General features: G+C 39.9%; 1 protein-coding gene across 2 annotated transcripts in view; it reads left to right on the top strand.

Annotated features, from left to right (window-relative positions):
• slc27a6 (solute carrier family 27 member 6) overlaps positions 1-22386 on the top strand; it is a 43519-nt gene that overhangs the window by 3369 nt on the left and 17764 nt on the right. For both annotated transcript variants that reach the window (XM_084383396.1, XM_084383395.1), the window contains exons 3-6: positions 7739-7948; positions 10803-10961; positions 15478-15602; positions 20993-21187. In XM_084383396.1, the coding sequence (XP_084239522.1) occupies positions 7739-7948; positions 10803-10961; positions 15478-15602; positions 20993-21187 (689 nt within the window). The remainder of the gene's footprint in view (positions 1-7738; positions 7949-10802; positions 10962-15477; positions 15603-20992; positions 21188-22386) is intronic.

The raw sequence follows: 22386 nt of genomic DNA, 5'->3' as shown, positions 1-22386 counted from the left end.
CCTGGTGGATAGATAAACCATTGCAACTGGTTTCCACACATGGCGCTTGGGGGTGTTACGATTCGGCCCCATGTTCACTACGTGATCACAGACTCTACCAGGTCTGAGCACGCAGCCATCATGGTCCCGTCACAGGCCAATTAGGGCCCCGTTACAGAGGAACGGGAAGTTTTATGAGGCTTCATCTGTACAGAGGCAGGTTGCTCTGCTTGTATTAAAGATCCTATTAATCCGAAAGATGTCCTTAAAATACATGAATTTAGGGCCATTTAGACAATCCTGCAGAATCCTTCAATAAGATCATTGCATTATTTGGATTTTGTCACACATAGCCTTTTTAAAATACATAGGCTGACAGACTCTAAAGGATGTAGCATAGCCCAGTAGCTTCAGCACTGTAGTACTTGCTGGTTGCTGGTCTTATAATGACAGGTGATTCTGAACATAAGGTCAGGTTTTGGAATGGGAAGTTTGGAAAGTCTACCTGTATTCCAGGACACATTTCATTAGGCACTGAAAAGGAAACTTGTAAAATGCATCAATATGCATTAAATAGTAGGCTAAAACATCTTTTCTGTCAGTGGGGTCGTTTTGTAAGCTCAAGCAAATTGTAAATGAACACATAGCCGTCATAGCCTTTTATTAATTAAACCTCAATCTTACTGCTTCTGTGTGCTCCTCAAATCAACACTGCAGCACTTGAGGATCATGATGGCCAAGCAGGATTTTTTTTGTATTTAGAAGCCTGAGCGTCTAATCCCTGCTTTTCAGCTCCTTCTTTACTTTTTGACATTTTCATCTGATCTCGCTGTTGTTGATGCATGTCCCTAGATTGTTAATGCAGCAGGGGGAAAGCAAGGCCATTGGTCAAACAAATTTCCCCAGCAAGCCTTCCTTTGTAACTTTTGGGAAGAAAACAACCAAATTAAATAAATGGCGGATAGCCTAAGCCTTATCATAATTTTTTATTTGTAATAAAACAGTTTCAGACATTCCCATAGCCTAAGGCAAAATATAAATGGATCAAAAATAGGTTGTAACTCAAAACTAACCGTAATAGTGAAAAACAACCAGGGACAATATAACTGCTAGCATTGATGTTAATGCTAGAGGTCGATACATTTGGAACTTTCTACCCGTGGTCTTTGCCTAAGACGCAAAAGGGCCCCGAATATGAAATTGTGAGGGGGTAAAAACTGAATTCAGTGCTAACATTTATTGTTGTTTACAATCAACCATCAGTGATCTAAAAATGTATTTAAGACACACAACAAGTTTCCATCACATGTGTTTTCTTCCAACTATAAAAGAAGGGTCTCAGGAGAGGACTCCTTAAAGACTTGGTATTTTGCGTGGGGATGTCCTGGGTCAAGTGTTGATTGCCTGATGTGCGTTCTCGTTGGCTTGCATTGGGTATCTCATCACTTGTGACGTCAGACAGAGATTATTTTCAATTTAGGTGATTAGGTGAAAACCTATCCGAGTATTTTTAATAACTAAGTCTAACTCAGTATTTAAGTGGTTTTATTATCTAAACCTAACCAAGTAGTTGTATTGCCTGAACCTAACCAAACTGCGGCTGAAAATTGGAAATATTCTTGTAAATACCTGAAAACAATACATTTATGAAGTGTAATGGCAACAAGCTATAAAACAAAACCTTACTTCCACGCGAACTATGGTCACCCACACCGGAGTCAATTTCAGTATTCAATCAGACAGCACTTCATTTCAATTGAGTACCTTATACCTACTAAATCACTTACAGACCTACCTTTCTGAAAAGTTTCCAGTAGAGTGCTTCTCATAAAGCCACCTAACCGGTCTTACAAGGCAGAATATCACCTTCCATGAGGTTAAATACATAAATTGGCCGCGTTTCCCAGATTCGTTAAGAAGCTCTTAAGTGCTAAGATCTTCTTAGGAGCGCTCTTAAGAACGCTGTGAAAGAAGGATGTGTTTCCCAGAGTCGCTCTTAGCTTAAGAAGATCTTTCACTAAGAAGGAAATGTAAGATCGAGCTGACCCACTCTTAACAGCCTTCTTAGCGACCAAATGCTCAGTGATCAAGCCGCGTCAGGGAAATTTATATCCTCCACTTTTCGAAATAATAAAACAATGCTCAATGTTGAAATGCGCTCGTAGCTGTGGGCCACTGGCGCAAGACACATAGGTTAATAGAAGAAGAAAAAAAAACTTCTGTTGAATTACACGTTTAAGTTTTTCACACACGTCTGAATATATGAGTTTATAGTACTACACGTAAAAAAACAACAACCCTGTGGCAATTCACAGATATCAAGGAAACAGATTTCATTGAACTCAGCTGAACCTCATCCAGAGAGGCTTCACCTGCTACTCGTTGCCAAAGTCCGCGTGTGTGATAAACCATGGCTACAATACAGCACATTCTCGCTGCGAACCAACAGCGTCGCCGTGCGCGAAGCCAGACGGTTTGCATAAATGCATACGTGCGTCAGCACTTCTCCCCACTGGACGTGCTGTCAGACCGGGCTGTCCAGGCAAAGTACCGGCTGCCCCGTGCGGAGATCCAACGGCTGATCACTCGGTGTCCCCACACATCCAGAGAGCAACCCGCTGCAATTTTGGCCTCAGCCCGGAGGTGCAGCTCCTGGCTGCGCTGTGTTTTTACGCAGTTGGGAGCTTCCTGGAGGTGGTGGGGGACGGCACCGGCCTCAGCAAGGCATCGGTGTCACGGAGTGTGGCAGCTGTGACACCGATTCTCCTGCACCATGCCCGGACCCACATAAAGCTGCCCACCACACGGGACGAGGTCCGCCAGGTCCACCAAGGCTTCCACGCAGTGGCTGGGACCCCCCGGGTGATCGGTGTGGTGGATGGCACCCTCATTCCAATTCACCCCCCCCCTTCCACGATACATACGTAGCCTAATTGCACCTGTGTGGGGGGACCACGGGGCGCTGTGTGTGACTGGCGGTGAATTGCAGAACAACGCGTTCCCTCGACGCAGAACTTCGAATGCTGAATGACGGCGTAGGGTCGACAACGTAGCTACGCCGTCGCTGCGACGCAGAAGCATAAACTAGACTTTATGCGCTGATAAAGAGGTGGGTGATCGATTTGCCTGGCATCGATTGATTCAGTTTCAGCAGCAGCGCGGTGGACAGCTCCCACTAAGAGCTTCTTAAGAAGCTTCTTTGGCTTGATCTTAAGGTTCTCCTAAGAAGGCAGTTAAGAACGCATCTGGGAAACACCCGTATCTTAGTGCTCCTTCCTAGCCGAACCCTTCTTAAGAGCCTTCTTAAGTCCTTAAGAACGATTGAATCTGGGAAACGCTGCCATTATCGGAAAACAATATGCACTCAGAGCACGGGTTGAGACAGACACGGAGCTCGCAGAAGGGCGCACTACAACGTCCTGCAAAACAATGCTCATATGGGCGAAATACCAAGTTTTTAGGTAGCCCCTCTCAGGAGAGTAGTTTAAGGGCGCACTCACACTAGGCAAGTCCAGTTTGTTTGACTGGTGTGAGCGCTCCATACCGTGCATTGGTACACTTTCTTGGCCCTGGCACGGTTGGAAGAGGTGTGCCTCAGCACGGTATGGTTGCTCATGCACAAGCACAAGCACAGGCACCAAGTATAATCATGCATATTACGCCGCCTTGCATTATCAAATCCAGGAATGTGAGAGGGCTGTCTATGACCATAACGACACAAAATAAGCCACAAAAAAGTCAGTAAAGCCATGTTCTCTGTGTTGTTCTCCATTGTGCTGCGACCACGCTATGACATGATGACGTATGTACAAAAGGTAACTATGCTCTGGACCGGTTGCGGCCGGAGCAATGTGAGTGCAGGCCAGCAGGGGAATAGGGAGGAGGGACAATCATGCTTCGGAACGGTACGGAGCAACCAAGTGAAGTGTGAGTGTGCCTTAATAAACTTATATTACCAAAAAAAAATGTATGTTAAGTTAATAAAAAAAGATTAGTGGGACATTTCTCTTTTATTTCATGAGTGAAGGATCTATTTAGTTGTCAGACTGTGGACACCATCAGACCGACACACTCCTATCCTGTGCTGCCGGCTTACCCTTACACACAGACGTCTTCGCTCCTCTGTTACGGCTCTGTTACTACCTCCACTGGCGGATCAGAGGTGGAACAAACTGTCGCCCCACTGTAACTTTCAAACGTAGGGTGAGGCGGAATATCGGCGCAAGACGCCTGCCTTGAAAAGGGTGAAAGGGACTATAATTTAATGTGTAATATTTGCTGTCCATTTTATTTAATACATACTTATTCAGCTTCCACCTATTTGTCACTGGAAGAATCCTGTTTCTACAGTTAATAGAATTATCATGCTGCAGCCATGTGACTGGATCCACATTGGCTCATCATTGCTCAACCAAATAAGCATGATGTTGGTCAGGGACACTGTCCTGACTACAACCCAAATGCAACAGGGGAATGATTCATGGAATAACTGGAACAGCTGACTACATGGCTGATTACTATGGGGGAATTTAAGTTCATTCTAAAGGACTGAGAAAATTGTCGTCATCGTGATTACTCCTACATTTTCACTGAAACTGTACCTGTTTATGCATCTTAACTGGATTTCTTGTCCATGACCTTATATTGATATTGATTGATATTGTGTTCATTCTGTGTGGTGTATTGTATTTGTTTGTATTGTCTGAAACAAGATTTTAATCTCAATGAGACTTTGACCTGGTTAAATGAAGGAGACAGAAAAGAGTCAGGCATCAATAAGATATGGTGCCATATATAAGCAGTGTTACAAGAGGAAATTTTTATATTTATATATATATTTTAATTTATTGAAGCCGTTCATCTGTTCATGACAGTTGTGACTATAAAGCGAGATCTTACTCAAGAGCATTGAGGATCCTGCAAGTTGAAATATATTTTATTTCCTTTTTTATTTTTATTTTATCACAACAGAGGGAGAGTCATGTCACTGTGGAAAGACTCTCTCTTTAAAGCTCTCTGATTGGTGCTCTTTACAGCTTTTGGGCTTGGTGGATTGTCACTCCATGTTTTCCAAGCCTCGATTTTATAATAACATTTGAGCTAACTAGATTTGTTTGCTTTTCATGGCGGCAGATCTGTATTTGGCCAAAAAAAGGATGACACGCTTGTGTGTGTGTGTTTGTATATATGTAAATATATATTTGTAGAGTTAAGGAATCTGATAAATAACCAGATTCAAGAACTTATGGTTGAGAGTTATTGAGCAAAATCTGATTCTGAAGCCATTACTTATAGAATAAAATCTCATTCTAGGGTTTATAATTCAATTACAATCAGATTCTAGAGTAGTGATTCCCAAACGTTTTCAAACTTTGGCATGCCACATGCCTATCACAATTATTACATAATCCCCTGATCACTATTATCACGATTATATTTGCTGTCTTCTGATTTGGTTAGGTAGAAAGACCCCTTGCAACACGAGTTACATATTGTTAGTTTGATATACTATGTTTGATGCAGGTGTACTCCTAATAATTAGAATTAGTGTTTTAATTCATTATATTTAAGATGATGAGAGAGAGGTGCCAATAACGGGACTCTCCCCGTTTGGTGCAGCAGTGTTTCACAACTCTGGGAAAAGTGCTGGAGATCCTTCGCAGCTCTTTGCAGCTTCCTTTCAGTCTGTTTAATCCAGTTTAGAATTGTTATGCAGTATAATCAAACAGCACATCTGTCATGTAATATTCTCCACATTATTATTTATTTCAAATCCACTGCCTCCTCATCTCATAAACTCTTTGTGGACAAAAGGAAAGATACTTCAGGCAAGTTTAAACCTGATGATACGGTGAAGGTTTTGTAGAATTTTGTCACTTCCAACTTTCCTAATTAATCATTTATAATCATTTGAAAGAAATGTGTCTTCCAGTTTATATTGCCAATAACTTTTAAATCAAGCAGCCTTCTAATTAGCTGTCCTGAACCAATATTTTGTAACATTAGTTCGGCCTACATAACCGTTGTAGAATTGTGCAGAATTGTCTCATCACTGTACCAGCCCATCTGCTTCAGTGTCCAAATGTGTCTTACCTGCCAACGTTTAGAAGCTGTTTGAACACACTGGTTCATCTGATATCACCATTTACACAAAACTTATGAATGAAGACAACATCTTAACATGTAAACAGTAACCAATATAGGCTACTTTTCGTCGACTGTGGAGGAAAACCCCAGACTCCCTAAAAGGTCTCTGACAAATTCTCAAATATTTGGGCCTTTTTGTAAATTTGGCAAATGTTACACATTCTTTCATTCTTGGTGTAAAAAACATTACGTCCAGGGTATTGAGATCCAATCACAAGTGGTCCCTTGAGAAGCATGTCGACACACATGTCAATGCCAGGTGTGAACTGACAGGCTTATGGAGTGGTGTAGGGATGATGTATCTTTGTAGGCCAACCTGGAAGTTAGCATCGCCCTGGTTGGATTTTGGATTATTGACCAACATAAGCTCTGTGTCAAACTCAATTTTATGATACTAAACATTTTGTTCATTAAGATAATCTTCACAGATGAACACCACTTTGTGATTTCAAAGCGTAAATTAAATCACTAGAGGTAAAAAGCTAATGCTAGGCTAAAAACCGTCTACATCACGGTCACATGACTTAAACGTCACCACCAATAAGCGTCTTACTACACAATTACTATACATGTTTTATATAAACTGATCAATGTACAAGTTGAGTTAAAGTCAGAGTTATAATAGTTTGTAACTAAAGTGGGCCTGTAAAGACGGACCAGTGAGTAGATGAGTCTCTGTGTTCGCTGTGATGACGTTTAATGTCCCCAACAACCTCTGTAGTCTCATTTAGACACTTGTTAGCAACCGCTGTTTTAAACACACGTAAGCGCTTCACATCAAATTAGGAGACAGTACATTATGTACATGTTATGGAACAAAACGTGTTAATATCATCAGCCCATGCTAACCACACACCAATTAGAAAAACCCATAGACTGTGAGACAAGGGAATTGGATTTGCAAAGAAAAAGTCCTAACTGATTTCTGGCTTTTAGGAATACAAACTACACCACTCTATAGCTGTCCGCCTTTGAGTGGATCACTCAGGAGGGATGATCAATTTATGGTCATTGTTCTGCTACATTATAATTCCTTCAGGAGCTTTGGGAGCTTGTAGGGAGTAGGTTTCATAGATCACCACATAGTAGATTGCATGGGTGGTGGATATAATGCTCTGAGTGATGGCCCACTGCTGTTCCATTTCTTTTCACAGTCTAGAAAAAAAAATAGCACATGTTATGTAATGTTACTTTGTGTTGCGTCAGAGAACTCTTCTGGATGTATCCTTTGAATCGAGACACACACCACCATAAAATATTGCACAAGCACATACATTTTGTAATCATTTACATGGTCCCAGTCAGGAGGGGTGCTGTATTGTGAAATACTTCTTACATAGTAGACTTCACACCTGGCAGTGGAGGTTCATGACATCAGTGTATAATTTCAGTCATTTTTTATGATAGGAAATCGTATAACGTACTAAATTATTAGTTCCATATTTGCTCTGATCTCCAAGTCACACACTCAAAAATCACATTTGTTTACAGCACACACCTACAATTAAATCTTTAGGAGAAAGTAGAAAGCAGCTAGCTGAGAAGGGTAGGTAAGGTATAATTCAAAGTTTCCTTTTCTTAAAAATCTGGCTTGGCTGTCTCCATCTCTAAGATTTAGTGGAGAGTCTGGATGGCATCCTTAGCAGCCTGCTTGAGGACGACATTCAGGTGTGGGCCATGAAGAACCAGAGTGAGCACACACAGGTGCAAACTCTCTTGGATAAGATCGATGCTGCCTCTGACCGGCCTGTACCAGCCGTGCTACGTTCCTGCACTTCCCTCAAATCCCCCACCTTGTACATCTTCACCTCTGGAACAACCGGTGAGTCTGGTTTTCTACACATGTGGTCTTTTTTTAGGAAAATATCATCGACCAACAGAGGATTCTATGTCATGGCATGGTGCTTGCAGTGTTTATCATGTACTGTTGCTGTTAGGGTTGGGCGATTGGACGAATCTATCGTCTATCGGCGATGGGTTGAGCCTATCACTGATATTTTTGACATTTTATTTTGCCGAGTGAATGGTGCGCCTCCTTGAAAATTTCACTCAATAAATAATTTACTTGTAAGCACCAAAAATAGGGTTAGGGTTAAAATCTGGTTGCGCTTGTCTGGTGAGAGATAATACTGCTGTGCACTAAAAGATTAAACACTCTGTGAACCTCTCAGTGTATGAACAACGGTGACTAAACCAAACTGTTGCATAAACCTACAAGTTTATATTTAAGCTGTCTTGGCAAAATAGCTTACAGCTCTAACAGATCTCAAGGAGATTTATTTTGATTCATTCAAAAGTGTAGCCTTAAACTTTGGGCTGTAATGTTTGAGTGAAATTATCTTTTCACATTTACAGTAAGACCTCGGATGTCAGAGGGTAAGGTAAAGGCAAATTTATTCAAGTAGAACAAATATTTGGTCCACAAAAATCCCACAGCAATCACGTAGGCTCATGATTATAATGTAAACGACAATAACAACCGAGCGAGGTTTGGGAACAAGAAAACTCTTGATTAGGGCCAGGAAAAGATAAGGTTTTGGCTTAAAATACTTGTTTTGGTTACTACAAACACAGACGGAGATGTCCCGACTTCCTGTGTCAAAAATGTCTATTTCTGTTACCACAAACACAGCTGAAAATTGTCTCCTGAAACTGTGGCCTAAAACTGCGGTCACTGTCTTGGCAGCCTTCTCATCGAACTCCACCACTACACCCTCCTCCTCCTGATATGAATGTCGGGTCATAAGCATGTAATGCGAATGTGATTTGTTTTGGAGAAATGAGATGTGAGACAACAGACTTAGTGAGTCAGAAAAATATAATTCACATGGTGTGCACCTTGTTAGGCCTTTGTTAACTCTACCTGTGTGTTATGCAAAATCTTCATTGTTTTCTCGTCTCCTGTAATGTCAGTGACATAAAAGCTGTTAGCTGCTGGTGATTATCATTGCTAAAAACTGCCTTTTAAATCTGACACAACAACAAGCTCGTTAGCAATCCTTTCTGCTGTCAGCCCAGCTGTGTCGTGGTGTACGACCTGTCTACTGTCATCTGTCAGTGGTTAGCTATGTGCTAACAACCACAGATAAAACCAATATTAAGCCAATGTTAGGATGGCTGTTGCTGCAGATGAGTTCTTTGGTTAGCTAGCTAGGTGCTAACCACTTGTAATCATACTATTGTCTTACTTAAACAACTGTAGTGCTGCCTGTTATCTTATCAGTGCGACTGCCAACACAGTGCAGGAGTGTCAGGAAAAGGCCCCTCACCTTCACAATAACCTTATAGGCCTAGATTGCATTTGGCATGCCCCTAAGGGGCATCGCTATGCAATGTATGCGCCGCTGTGGAAAGGGGCCGTAGCAACACGTTTTAAAGCTGCCTCAAAGAAATCAACATTAGTGTAAGTGTTGGCTCTCACTACATATCGCTTTCTCCAAAGCTAACAGTTTATTCATTGCCACCATGTTTATGTAATTTCTGGATAGCTGCTGTTGGTAACATAACATTATTGTTACCTTACACACCATCTGATGTTGTTATTCAGCCATTTTATATTTTCTGTTTACTTTTGTTGTTATTAATACCATAACTAAATGATATTGAAATATTAACGACAAAGCTTTTGATGTTTATTCTGGGTAAATTAGCTGAAAAATAACCATTGGGTGCCGCCCCTAGACTACTTTTATACCCACAGCCATGTTGGTTATACCTAATGAGGCGTTTGCTATTAAGAGTTTTAATGTTAACGTTTGTAGATACGAAGCCATTAGTTGAGAGTGTGAAGTAGTTTGGATGACATGTTCTTGGGAAACCAGTAATACCAGAGGCCAAGCAATCCAACAGGCACGTTCTGAATGGGAACTGCACTCATGCCTTATTTTAGCCATTATGAGAAAAAGGTTTAGTATTGAGTAGAATGATGAAGTGCTGCGGGGGACCGTGGTGAACCAGCACACATCCAACACATCATCAAGATAAAAGTATTCTACCTTTCTACAACTGTGGAAAATCATTTATGCTGCATGACTTAAAAAGTCACGGCTGTTCATGTCACAACTCAAGTATCTCAGCCTTAGCAAGAAATTGCATTGTTACATTTTTTTACATTTTCAGTCCATTTTAAGGGGTTAAGCTTTGGTTTGAATATTCTGCCTTACTGCACCATGAAAACTGAGTCAATAAAAGCTTGTGCCACACGGTTTCATTCATACATTTTGAGATAGCTGGCATGTGTTTTCATTCAAATCTGTCTGAATTTACCCTGTTATCAGGATTTGTAGAAAGACACTAAACATTTGTTTCTAACAGCCGTCATGAGACTGTTAAAACAGTGATGCTTTGACTTAAGTTAATTCTGCTGTCATCATCGTCAGCACCACACGCATACCACTGTGACCTGATGAGTGGTTTTAAAAGAGAGGGAGACCTTTTAAAACAGGGTGAAAGAGCATCTAATGGTTTGGTATCATTTACATGTTGACAGCATTAGACTCTGGTTTCACTGACATTGTGTTCATTGTCATGGAGGTAGCAGATGGCTATGTACTCCATTCCCATGCTATAGCACTATATGTAAAAGAGCAGCAATGCAGTTGAAATGGACCAAAATTATCAAATGTTTATTTTACAATGTCATGTAATGGAGTATTCTGTCTTTAAAAATTTCCCAGGGCTCCCTAAGGCTGCAGTGATTACTCACCTACAGAGCCTGAAGGCAGCAGCGGGTTTTTGGGCATTTGGAGTGACGGAAGATGATGTCATGTACATCCCTCTGCCACTCTACCACAGTGCAGCTTCTTTAATCGGTATAGGAGGAACCATATATTTGGGTAAGTCTCAGAATATCCCTACAAGACTAATTCTTGCAGATGTGTTTGCTGCTGCTTTGTTTTTGTTTGATCACATTTATATCACTGCATACCAATAATTATATTACAAATTCAATTCATAGTCATACTTTTTGAACAGGTTAGATAAATTGGCCAATAATATCATTATATGACGGGTGCTAATACCTGCCTCCCTCTGCGTCTCCCCCTTAATTCTCCCTGGGGGAGAGTGCCTCACACTCCACACAACCTCTGATCTCAATGTATCATTAGCACTGCAGTGATTTTGAGAATTAACATTGTTATGAATAACCTACTGTAGTATAACAATTCAAGATGAGGAGAAAGTAAAAGGTGGGTATTAACAGACATCAATACAGTCCAACTATATGATTATCTTTTGCACATCAGAGGATCTATTCTTAACTTGTACACAAAATGGACTGTTTTAACTACATGTCTTTGTGCTAACGTTAGCCGCTAAAGGAGTCTGTTGCTGCTCCGGCGGCTCTTTTATCGGGCTCAGGCTGTGTGCTCTGTGCCACCCAGTTAGCTGCTGAACAACGGTCTGTCACTACTGCTGCTACTGCTACTGCTGTGTACTTAGCGTAGAGCATCATTGTCATCGCTAACCATACCCAACTATCTCATGTCTCACTCACATGTAAGAAAACAGCTAACATTATCCTTACGATCGTAAATAGTGATCATGACTATTGTTAGTACTCACTACAGCCAGGTTAGTATATTGGTATTGGAACATTTTGGCTGCACTTTCTCTGCCATTCTTGTGCCACTAGCTTGCTTATAGCTTAAGCAATACATCCACCTGGTCTTGCTCATTCATGCACAGAGTGCACAGGCGTCCATACAGAGTGCTTTCAGGCAGGCGGATACGTGGCAGACTGACAGGTAGCCTGTCCAATCGTTTCACATTAAGACAAGTTGATGGGCTGATTCGAGGCCTGCAACCACCACAGTTCCTGGATTTTTTTCCTTTTATTTGTCAGAGCATTTGATTTATTGATTGCTGTCGGATCAGATTTTCTTGAAAAAAATAAATACTTCTAGAATAACTTACCAACCCTAGCTTAAATGTTGAGTCAGTTTAATAACTAAATGTGTGATTGATTACTGGAGACAGAACCACCAATTACTTTAATATCTACTTAAATAAAAAAAAACACTTGAAAAACACATCATATTTATATAGAAGTTCACCTTAACTTTATATCTAATAATTGAATAAACACATAAGGTTTATGTATAAGTCTTCATCACTGCTATTGAATTAGACTGTTATTTAGTTTATACACTCAACGTGATAGAAACACTAAGCATTAAATGTGATACTTTACACTTAAAGTCACTGTTTTAGATGAAATGTGTGAAGATGTGTGTTCACTCCATGAATGTAGCCCAGCTCCATGTTTTTACCTAACTTGTGATGTGAGTTTCATATTAGACACAGAGAAGTGATTCCCTTGGCAAACTAGTAATGGGGACTGCAGACTGTCTCTATTGACCAGAGTGTAACTGCCAAACTACGTGACCCCTTTGAGGACCCGCTGTTTCGCTTCTACTCACAGCTTAATGAGAGGCTTCAGAGCAAGAAGTGGACACTGGGGACTATTATGGAGAATTATATTATTGTTTTTAGGTCAGGTCTGTGTTTCCTGCTTTTATAGAAAGTTCAAAATTCAAATTGCATAAAATTCTAATACAGTAGGCACTGTGTGTTTCAGCTGCTTATTAAGCATAAGCTTAAAAGTAGTTTTATAGTTACATAATGGTTTAAGAAAATAGCTGTTAATTCTAATTTAAATATCCTATGACGACACATTGGCTTCCTCATTTGTTCCAACTGCTACCAAAGTGCACAGTTCAATGTCCTTTCAACGTCCCAACAGGTTGAGCTAACAAACCTTGGTGAGGCCAGTATCCTGACCAGATGTTGGAATGTATTAAACTTTGTACATGTTTGTCACAGTTAGCCTTCAGAGTCTTCACATAGGGCTAGCTGTTCTGTCAATTTTAAACCAGGTCTAGGCCTGTCAACCCCCACTGCATATGGGCATGGGAAGTGATCTAAAGCACAATAGATGGTACAGATTGAAGTGAAGCTTTAGGCCCAGAACTGCAGGTCTGACACCGTTTGTACTGTGGTTCTGAGATATGACTATTGCTCAACATGTATACAATTCTCATGCCATGCTATGTCCCCTGTTCCCTTTCTCCATACAGACTGTGAAGTTATTCCGTCATAGTGGCTTAAGAGGCTACAATCCTAGCTCCATTCAAAAATGCATTTTGCAATTAAGCTCAAGCTAATATAAAACATCAGAAGTTAAAGCCATTTTTGTACAATTCATCCTTGCAGTTACATGCTTATTAGTGAAAATGCTGGCTGTAACCCATGAGCAACTTTCAGGACAAAGATATTCATTCAGTTTGGCTAACTCAGAGTTATTATCATTGGCCTTACTTTAAATTGAACAATGACTTGATATTTTGGAGAGGAGGAATGATTGCAGCAACCATTAACTCCATCAGTGTACATATGGCATGGAATAGCCCCAGCCTATCCTTAGAGGTGGCATGTTTGGTACCAAAGACCAAGACTTAAAACTGCAACTGGCAAGCCTATGCAATCTTTTGTTGATAGACCACTGGTCACAGCCAGGTCACAGTCAGCAGTGTTATTTTATAATGTTGGAGATGAAGTCAACTCAAGTCAAATGTATGTATGTAATGCCAAATCAAAACAAAATTTGCGTCTCACACTTCTCCTATACAACAGGTCTAGAATGTCCTTAATTTACAGAGACCCAACATTCTCCCATGAGGAAGCACTTGGGTGAAAGCAGTGAGGAGAAACTGCCTTTTAACCTGGCTTTATGTGGGCAGCCATCTGCCTTGACTAGTTCAACTGATGAAGATTGCACTCCCAGCACTCAAATGAGCTTGTATGACTGAAAGTAACCAAAACCAAAATGGTTCTCAGCAGAGCACATACCTCCATCAATGCCCAGCAGACCCCTTTTGTACTGTCACACAGATACAAGCCACCTAAATATGTTTCTTGTGTTTGTTTGTTTGATTTCTTTTTTACTGAAGATCCATGCATGAGGCACCGTTTAGCTCAGTTGGTAGAGCGGGCGTCCCATGTGCAGAGGCTTTGTCCTCGCTGCGGCGGTCCTGGGTTTGAGTCCCGGCCTGGGGCCCTTTGCTGCGTGTCACTCCCCCTCTCTCGCTCATCCTGTTCCCTGTCATATATTGAGCTGTTCTATCAATAAAGCCATATAAAGGCAAAAAAAAGAAGATGATGATGTTATCATCTCCTTGGTAGAGATGATAACATCACGCTATCTATGAACCTTTACCACAAGACAACACTGGCAGATTAATTTACTAGACCAAAGAGAATACCACACTTGATACTTTGTACCCCAGTTTTTGAAAGAAATCAATAAGGCACCAAATGTTCTGTTTGTATATGTATATATACTGTATGTGTACACATGTATATCTGTCTGTACTATTAGGACATAGACAAATGTTTCCACATATATTTATGGAGTCCACTCGGACAGGTCAGTAAATGGGTCCTATCTCAGGTGTTGCCATTATGTTGGGCTCATATCAGTTGAGCTTAAACAAGGTGGCTTTGGTGTGTTACTTTCCTTGATTTTTGTACACATGTAAGATTCTAAAGAGGTTAGGTTTGATCAGAAAGCTTACTTAAACACTTCACTGTAGTTCAGATATATTTTTGGTCAGAAATACACCTTGAAGTTAATGTTACCACTGATGTCACCCTCACTTCAAACGCTGACTGCACTTAGCCCCGTGACTTCAAAAGAGGCTCCAAGCGATTGTCGAACCTTGGAGTGAGGTGGAACAATGCATTCCTGGCAGTTCTGCTTGCTTCTTCGGTCTGTGACAGAAAAATAATTCAAAAATATTCAAAATAACTCAATTCAAAAGTTGAATTCTAAATAAAATTGAAACTAACACAGTCACCTCCAGAGGTCTGAATACGTTGCTATGGACAGATTTTGTCAGTGTGGTAGCATCACAATCATGCAAGATCAAACCTTAGACAGAGTACTTAGAGCCGCTGTAAATCAGCTTCGTACTTTATTGCCTGTCTTCAAACTGACCTCAGTCGAGTTCAGAGGCTGTGTTCAGTTCCAGTCTGGTGTCCAGCTATGTTCACTCTCAGGCAGCTTAATTCAGTTGAGCTGATCACTGTTGGCTGTGGTGACTCCCCCTGTGATACTTGGTAAAAGCAAAGTCTAGGACCACTGGCCCCACGGCTAACTGAGCCATGAGCTAATTAGCTAACAGTAGCTAGCTACAACCTAGGATAGCTAGCTTGTCGGTTGCTCTGGTGATATGCTGCCCTCTATGTTTTTGGAGCTACAGTACCTTTGAATTCTGGCCATATTTTGCTCATTACTAATGCTAATTAATTGCATTACATTTAATGGTGACATTGTCCGTTGTTTCACAGGTGCGACCTGTGTCTTGAAGAAGAAGTTCTCTGCCTCCCAGTTCTGGAATGACTGTAGAAAACACGATGTGACTGTTTTCCAATACATTGGTGAGCTCTGCCGATACCTCTGCAACCAGCCTAAGGTAACCTTCCTTTTAACATTCAGATGTGTTTTAATAACGTCTTGCAAAAATATCATACTGGCAAAACTGTTCATCCTGGTAATTTGCCAATCAAATAGAGTTTACATTGTCACATAGCCTTTGTAAAGGAAAATATACTGTATACTGTGTACTTTCTGGTTTTCTATGAAACCAAAGAAGCCACCCCAGTAATGGGTCGACATTCTTGAAACATTTCTTGTTTGTAATTCCCTCATTTTCAAAATGATTTCTTTCTGTGTGATAAGGCGATAAACAATTTTGCGATCTTTTTTAGCAAAAAAGCCAATAGCCTATTTTGCAATACACAATATATATCTCAATATTTTGAAACATCCTTTAAAGCACTTGTATGTGTAATATACATATACATACAGTACATATGCATACAATATACAGCATGCTTTATATGTTTTGTTATGTATGTTGACAGTCATAGAGTGACAATATTAGAGGGATGACTACTGGTTCTTTCACAAAATATGAACACAATGAGATTTTTGTTCAATAATCATCAGTTATGTGGATATACTGACAAGTACTAGACCAAGAAGAACAGTCTGGTAAGTTCATTTACTAGAGCCTGACTGATACTGGATTTTCAGAGCCAATGCCGATATGAGTCAGTAAAAAACAATCCAATATTCATATATCAGCTGATAGACACACCTTTTTAGCAATGATCCTTCAAATGTGGTTGTCAAATCATTCGGAAAAAGACATGTAACAGAGGCAGGATATTTTACTGTTAACAATCAAATTTATTGTGTGAAATGACATCAGTGCACTGAATCAGTAAACTTCAGTGGGAATTGAATAATTAGTAATTACCTCAAGAATCTTTTTCTGCATTTAATCTAAATCTGGGTATGCTGATATATCCGTGATATGCCAATATCTTCAATAATAACAGTAAACCAAGGCATCTGTCAGACATAAATGACACCACTCTATGTGTTACTGTATGTTTTATCATTATATAATAATATTAAAAATCTAATATCATATATAGTCCAACATCATGATAACCATACAATATTGATATACAGTGCCTATAAAAAGTATTCACCCACTTAATTGCTTCCTATTGTATTGCTTTTATAAATGGAATCATGGTCAACATTCAAAAAATAAAAATTGATTTCTACAAAGTAATGTGAATTAATTAAAAATATATAATGTAAAATAGGTGATTGCATAAGTATTCACTCCCTTTAAATTAACTGACCTAATTCAACAGAGGATCAGCCAATTGGTGGTAGTAGTCTCACGATTAGTGAAATGGAGATCACGTGAGTGCAGTGAATGTGTCTCAAGTGATGGTAGTGTAAAGACACCTGTGTCTGAAGGTCCAGTCACTGGTTAATCAGTATTCATGGCTACAATTACACCCTGAAGACAAAAGAACACTCTGTGAAAATGTTATTGAAAAGCATAAGTCAGGGGATGGATACAAAACATTTCCAAGTCACTGAACTTCCCCCGGAGTTCAGTTAAATCCATCATTAAGAAATGGAAGGAATATGGCACGTGTAAATCTGCCTAGAGCAGGCCGTCCTCACAAACTGAGTTACTGTGCAAGATGGAGACTAGTGAGGGAGGCCACCAAGACACCCATTACTACTCTGAAGGAGTTGAAAGCTTCAGCAGCTTAGATGGGAGAGACTCTGCATACAACAACTGTTGCCTGGGTTCTACACCAGTCAACGCTTTATGGGAGAGTTGCAAAGAGAAAGCCACTGTTGAAGAAAGCTCATTAAATCTCCACTAGAGTTCACCCAAAGGCATGTGGGAGACTCCAAGGTCAACTAGAAGAAGGTTCTTTGTTCTGATGAGACCAAAATGGAGCTTTTTGGCCATCAGACTAGATACTATGTTTGGCGGACACCAAACACTGCACATGACCACAAACACACCATCCCCACCGTGAAGCATGGTGGTGGCAGCATCATGCTGTGGGGGTGTTTCCCAGCAGCAGGCCCTGGAAGGCTTGTAAAGGTAAAGAGTAAAATCAATGCAGAAAAATATAGGGAAATCCTGGAGGGTAACCAGATTCAGTCTGCAAGAGAACTACCACTTGGGATGAGATTTATTTTCCAGCAAGACAATGATCTGAAGTATGCAGGGAAAGCTACACAGAAATGGTTTAAGGACAAAAAGGGGAATGTTCTGGAGTGGCCCAGTCAAAGCCCAGACCTCAATCTAATAGAGAATTTGAGGCTGTTCACACCCAATCACTGTGCAACCTGACAGAGCATGAGCATTTTTGCAAAGAAGATCGGAGTAAAATTGCAGTGTCCAGATGTGCAAGCCCGATTGCAACCTCTCCACACAGAGTCAGTGCTGTGATTGAGGCCAAAGGTGCATCTACTAAATACTGACTTGAAGTGGGTGAATACTTATGCAATCATTCATTTTCACATTACTTAGAAATCTGTTTTCCCTTTGACATTAAAGAGCTTTTTCTTTGGTAATTTTTATATATGTATATTGACCATGATTCCATTTATAAAAGCCATCAAACAGGAAAACAATTGTAGGGGTGAATACTTTTTATAGGCACTGTATTGGCCAGCCCTACTGTGTGATTGTTGAATGTGATTTTGAATTGATTCTGGTGGACTCACACACAAGTCATTCCTCATCAAAGTATCTTAATGATTTAATCTTACTTAACATGTCTTGACATCATGTTATTTACATGATGGCCAAGTCACATAATGTCAGCTGGTTATCCACACACCAAAACAGGTCCGGCTTTACATACATTGCAACTTAATGAATGACAGGATGAGTGAGTTAGAGTAGAGCGACAGAAAAACGCATCAATGCTCTGTACAGTAGGCAGGCCTCCTTTGTGAAGAGTTCTTTACAGTCACTGCTTCGAGTAACATTGTGCACAACTGTTGCAGAAAGACAAGCAGGGTCTTTGTTTTAGTGTTTGTGTCCTCAGATAGTGGACACATAGACATGCACACACACACGCATTGTGAGGGCAGAGCTTGTTCCTTCTTGAGGGTGGACTCAAAGTCCTCTTTGTCCACTCTCCCTCTGTAATTTAGCTGTGTGGGTGGAAGGCTGCCCTCGACTGTCCTCGCCACTGATTGGCAAATTAAATATGTGGACACGTACATCACATAAGCACCTTTTCACAAGGTCAATGTGTTCAAACAAGCGTGAGTACTAATTACTGCTTCTATGCTTTCATTATGCATAGTGATTAGGGGTGTCACAATTCTTTTTCAATATGATTCTTGATCTTTTTATTTTATTTTTTATTTTAACACAGATGGCTATGCCATTTTTAAACTGGACTGCTTTTATGCCATTATAACTAATTTAATTTTTAAATTCTTATTTCAAAAGATGGTCTTCATGGTGTCACGAGTGATATAATCTCCATTATTCGTTTGCAATGTACCACACTAAGGTCTTATTGTCAAACTGAGTTAATTGATTAACAATATAAATGACAATAACTTGCGTCACCAGCCAATTAGAAACTAACTGTAAACAAAAGAAGAGAAGTCATAGAGGGTAGCTGCCATCTAGTGACTCTTATTTGTAGCTACAGTGTGCACTGACAGCAGATGTCATTCAATTTCACAACAAAACATCCAATATGTGGTGACATATATATTATATAGATATATATATATATATAAAATATGTAGTGTTGTTTTCTCAGTCAAGTCTAATTCTTTATGATGCTTGCGGAGATGTCCTGCCATATTTGTCATTTTGCCTGTGGAAGCGTATGCTACACGCGCATAGCAAGCAGACGGTAGTGCGGGGAAACGCCGCAGGGTAGTGCGGCGGTGTGGAAGTGTCACTCCATGGTATGTGTGTGTGACGTGTTTGGGACCCCCGCTGATCAGTTTGCAGAAAAGGAAAGCTGCTATGTTGTTTTGCTGCTAGCATGCTGGACCTACTAGTGATTATTTGTCGTCATCGACAGATTAAAGATAACAATTAAGTCATTACTCTGCGTTTTCGCCACAACACTGAATCCAATCTGAATCCACTCACCGCGCTACGACATACTGGGTGTGTTTTTTTCCCTCTCGGCACACTTGCCAGACGTGATTCTGGGGGCGTGGCTTAATCCTTGATTCCACCTTTGATTTCAATGGTTGAGATCGTGACGGCATTTCTATCTATATCTGGCTAACAATCGAGATTGTGACACCCCTAATAGCGATCAGTGTGCAAAGATAGCCATGCAATAAAAGAAATGGCACAGTCCACACAAAACAGATTCATGGACATGTTGTGAATTTCTGTAAAATTATGTAAAAAGTACCAAAAGTCATATGTGCGTAAAGGTAAAGATAGCTGTTAAAATATTACTTTGGTAAAAGTGAAAGTCACCCATATAAAAAGTACTTGAATAAAAGTATTAAAGGAGCTTTTTGTAATTTCCAGCCACCTGCTTCAAACAAAGAGGGGGCAGTATTTCCTCCTTCCTCAATGTTTAGTCCAAACCCTTTTTGGCATATATTATATATATTTAATTTGTTTCTTTGCAAATTCATTATTGCAAGTTGTTAAAATTGTAAAGTAAATAATTACTTCTATGTATATATTTATTTACCCATATAATCCTGATTGCTCTGTTGTTGCATTCTTGTGTTACACAGTAAGTGTAAAATAAAAGTTTTGGAGGTATACATTGATACTAAATTTCAAGAACAACTCATTCTATTGGTGTAACAAACACAGGTCTGTGTAAGCAGGCATACTACACAACCCTTGTAACCCACATTCGAGTAAAGCTGGTAAAAAAGCCTTTCCAGCAGGTTGAAATGTTTCATTTCAGTTATTGTCAACACAAGAAGCCTTTCATGTGTTGCCATTTACTACAAAGTTTACAAAATTCACAAAAATATCAGTTCAATAGTGGACAATAAAATGCCACTCATTTTTTGCCTTTGTTTTTGGTGCATAAAAAATAAAGGGTAATTACTGCAACAGTCAAGAACATAAATATAGAACACCAAAATGTGTGTGTGTGTGAATGTGTGGTAAAATTCTGACAGATTGACTCTCCTACTGAGGGTCATTGTGTTCTATCAACGTTTATTCATGGTATTTATTTGTAAAATACACACAAACACACACACACACACACACACACACACACACACACACACACACACACACACACACACACACACAAACGCTACGTTTAGCATATTGCATTTCTGGCCTCTTCCTGTATGTATTGGTGTGTCAGCTCAATGATAATATGTGCAAAACGTAGAACATTTCTTGAATTTCAAGCATTTCTAATTCAACATAATTGAGAAATGATCAGTTGTTGGATATATTCTGCTAACTTTAATGTCATCACATCCTTCTCCCTCCATCAGACAGAGGTGGATAAAGTTCACAAGGTGCGGATTGGCGTAGGGAATGGGTTGCGGCAGGACGTCTGGCGGGAGTTCCTGAATCGCTTTGGAAACATTAAAATGTGCGAGGTGTACGGCTCCACTGAGGGAAACCTGGTTTTTATGAACCACATTGGCAAGATTGGAACTGTGGGCCGCTCCAACTTCATCTACAGGGTGAGTGCTTCGTGACCCTACAGTTGTAATAACTGTTGTTTTTGTTGGCTCTTCAATAAACCACTGAAATTCCAACCCAAAGCGCTGATTTGCAGTATAATACAGTTTGTAGCATGCGTAGGAATATAGAAGTTCTAGAGTTGAGAAGAATATAGTGCCAAGGGAAAGGACTGTCTGATAGTAAAGTAAATAGTAAAACTATCTAAATATCGTGTACACTTAAACTGATTTCTTTAGGTGGCTACAATTCGTCTTACTGCTAATCCTGTCTACAGCAGTACATTGCTAAGCTTCCTACTCTGGTACTACTGTCTGCTCCTCCAAACTGGAGGCAGGCTTATTGCCATCTACTGTATGTAATACACTGACTATTAGGTACTTCATACTTCATGAGGTGTGAGGTTCCCCAAGATGTTTAAAGGCGGTGCAATTCCTCACAAGTAGTAATTGTAAGCACAATACCAAAACAAGATCAAGTCAATTAAAGGAAGATTAAAAGTGTTTTTGTTTTTTTTTTACTAATAAATCTTGATGGTATTTGAAAAGCAGAGGGGTGTAAATTCAAAGTTTCATTATGACACAATGTCATATTGATTTATATCATCTTCTCGTTCAGTCATGTGCAGAAGAAGCGGCCATTCCTATCATTTCTGCTTTGGGCCATAAAACTAAAACAACAGCACATACATCATTTATAAAGTGCGGTAAAGTTAACTTTAAATTGACACACTCATAAAAAAAAGGCTTACACCAGGACATTGCATTAATGAGCCTAGCAGCTCGCAGACTTTTCCTCTACTCACAGCATAAAAAATGATGCGTTATTTAGACTTTGTCTTACTCACCATCGGATTAAGACACTGCATCTCCAGACTGAACATCATAGTTGAATTTGAGCCTGTGTGCATGTTTTCTTTAGTCGAAAACTGTTGAAACAGACCAGCTAATATTGCCTCCTCCTTAGAATGCAATGCATATCTAAGGGCTGTATATTCATTTTAAAATACAATAAATAAAATAATAAATAACTGTAACACTATAGGTCAGAGCAGGCATACCTTTGACTTGCACAGTAGTGTATGTGCACATGCAGCAAATTCATCTATGCATTATGTAAATCTATTTTTAATCATGGCCGGTTGTATGGTTTTGTTTAAGAGGTGCATTTATCATATATGCAACCCAGGTTTATTCCCCAA

The sequence above is a fragment of the Pagrus pagrus genome (genome assembly GCF_965226575.1).
Source record: "Pagrus pagrus genome assembly, chromosome: 19".
Taxonomy (NCBI): Eukaryota; Metazoa; Chordata; class Actinopteri; order Spariformes; family Sparidae; genus Pagrus; species Pagrus pagrus.
This window is presented reverse-complemented; position numbering and strand designations above follow the sequence as displayed.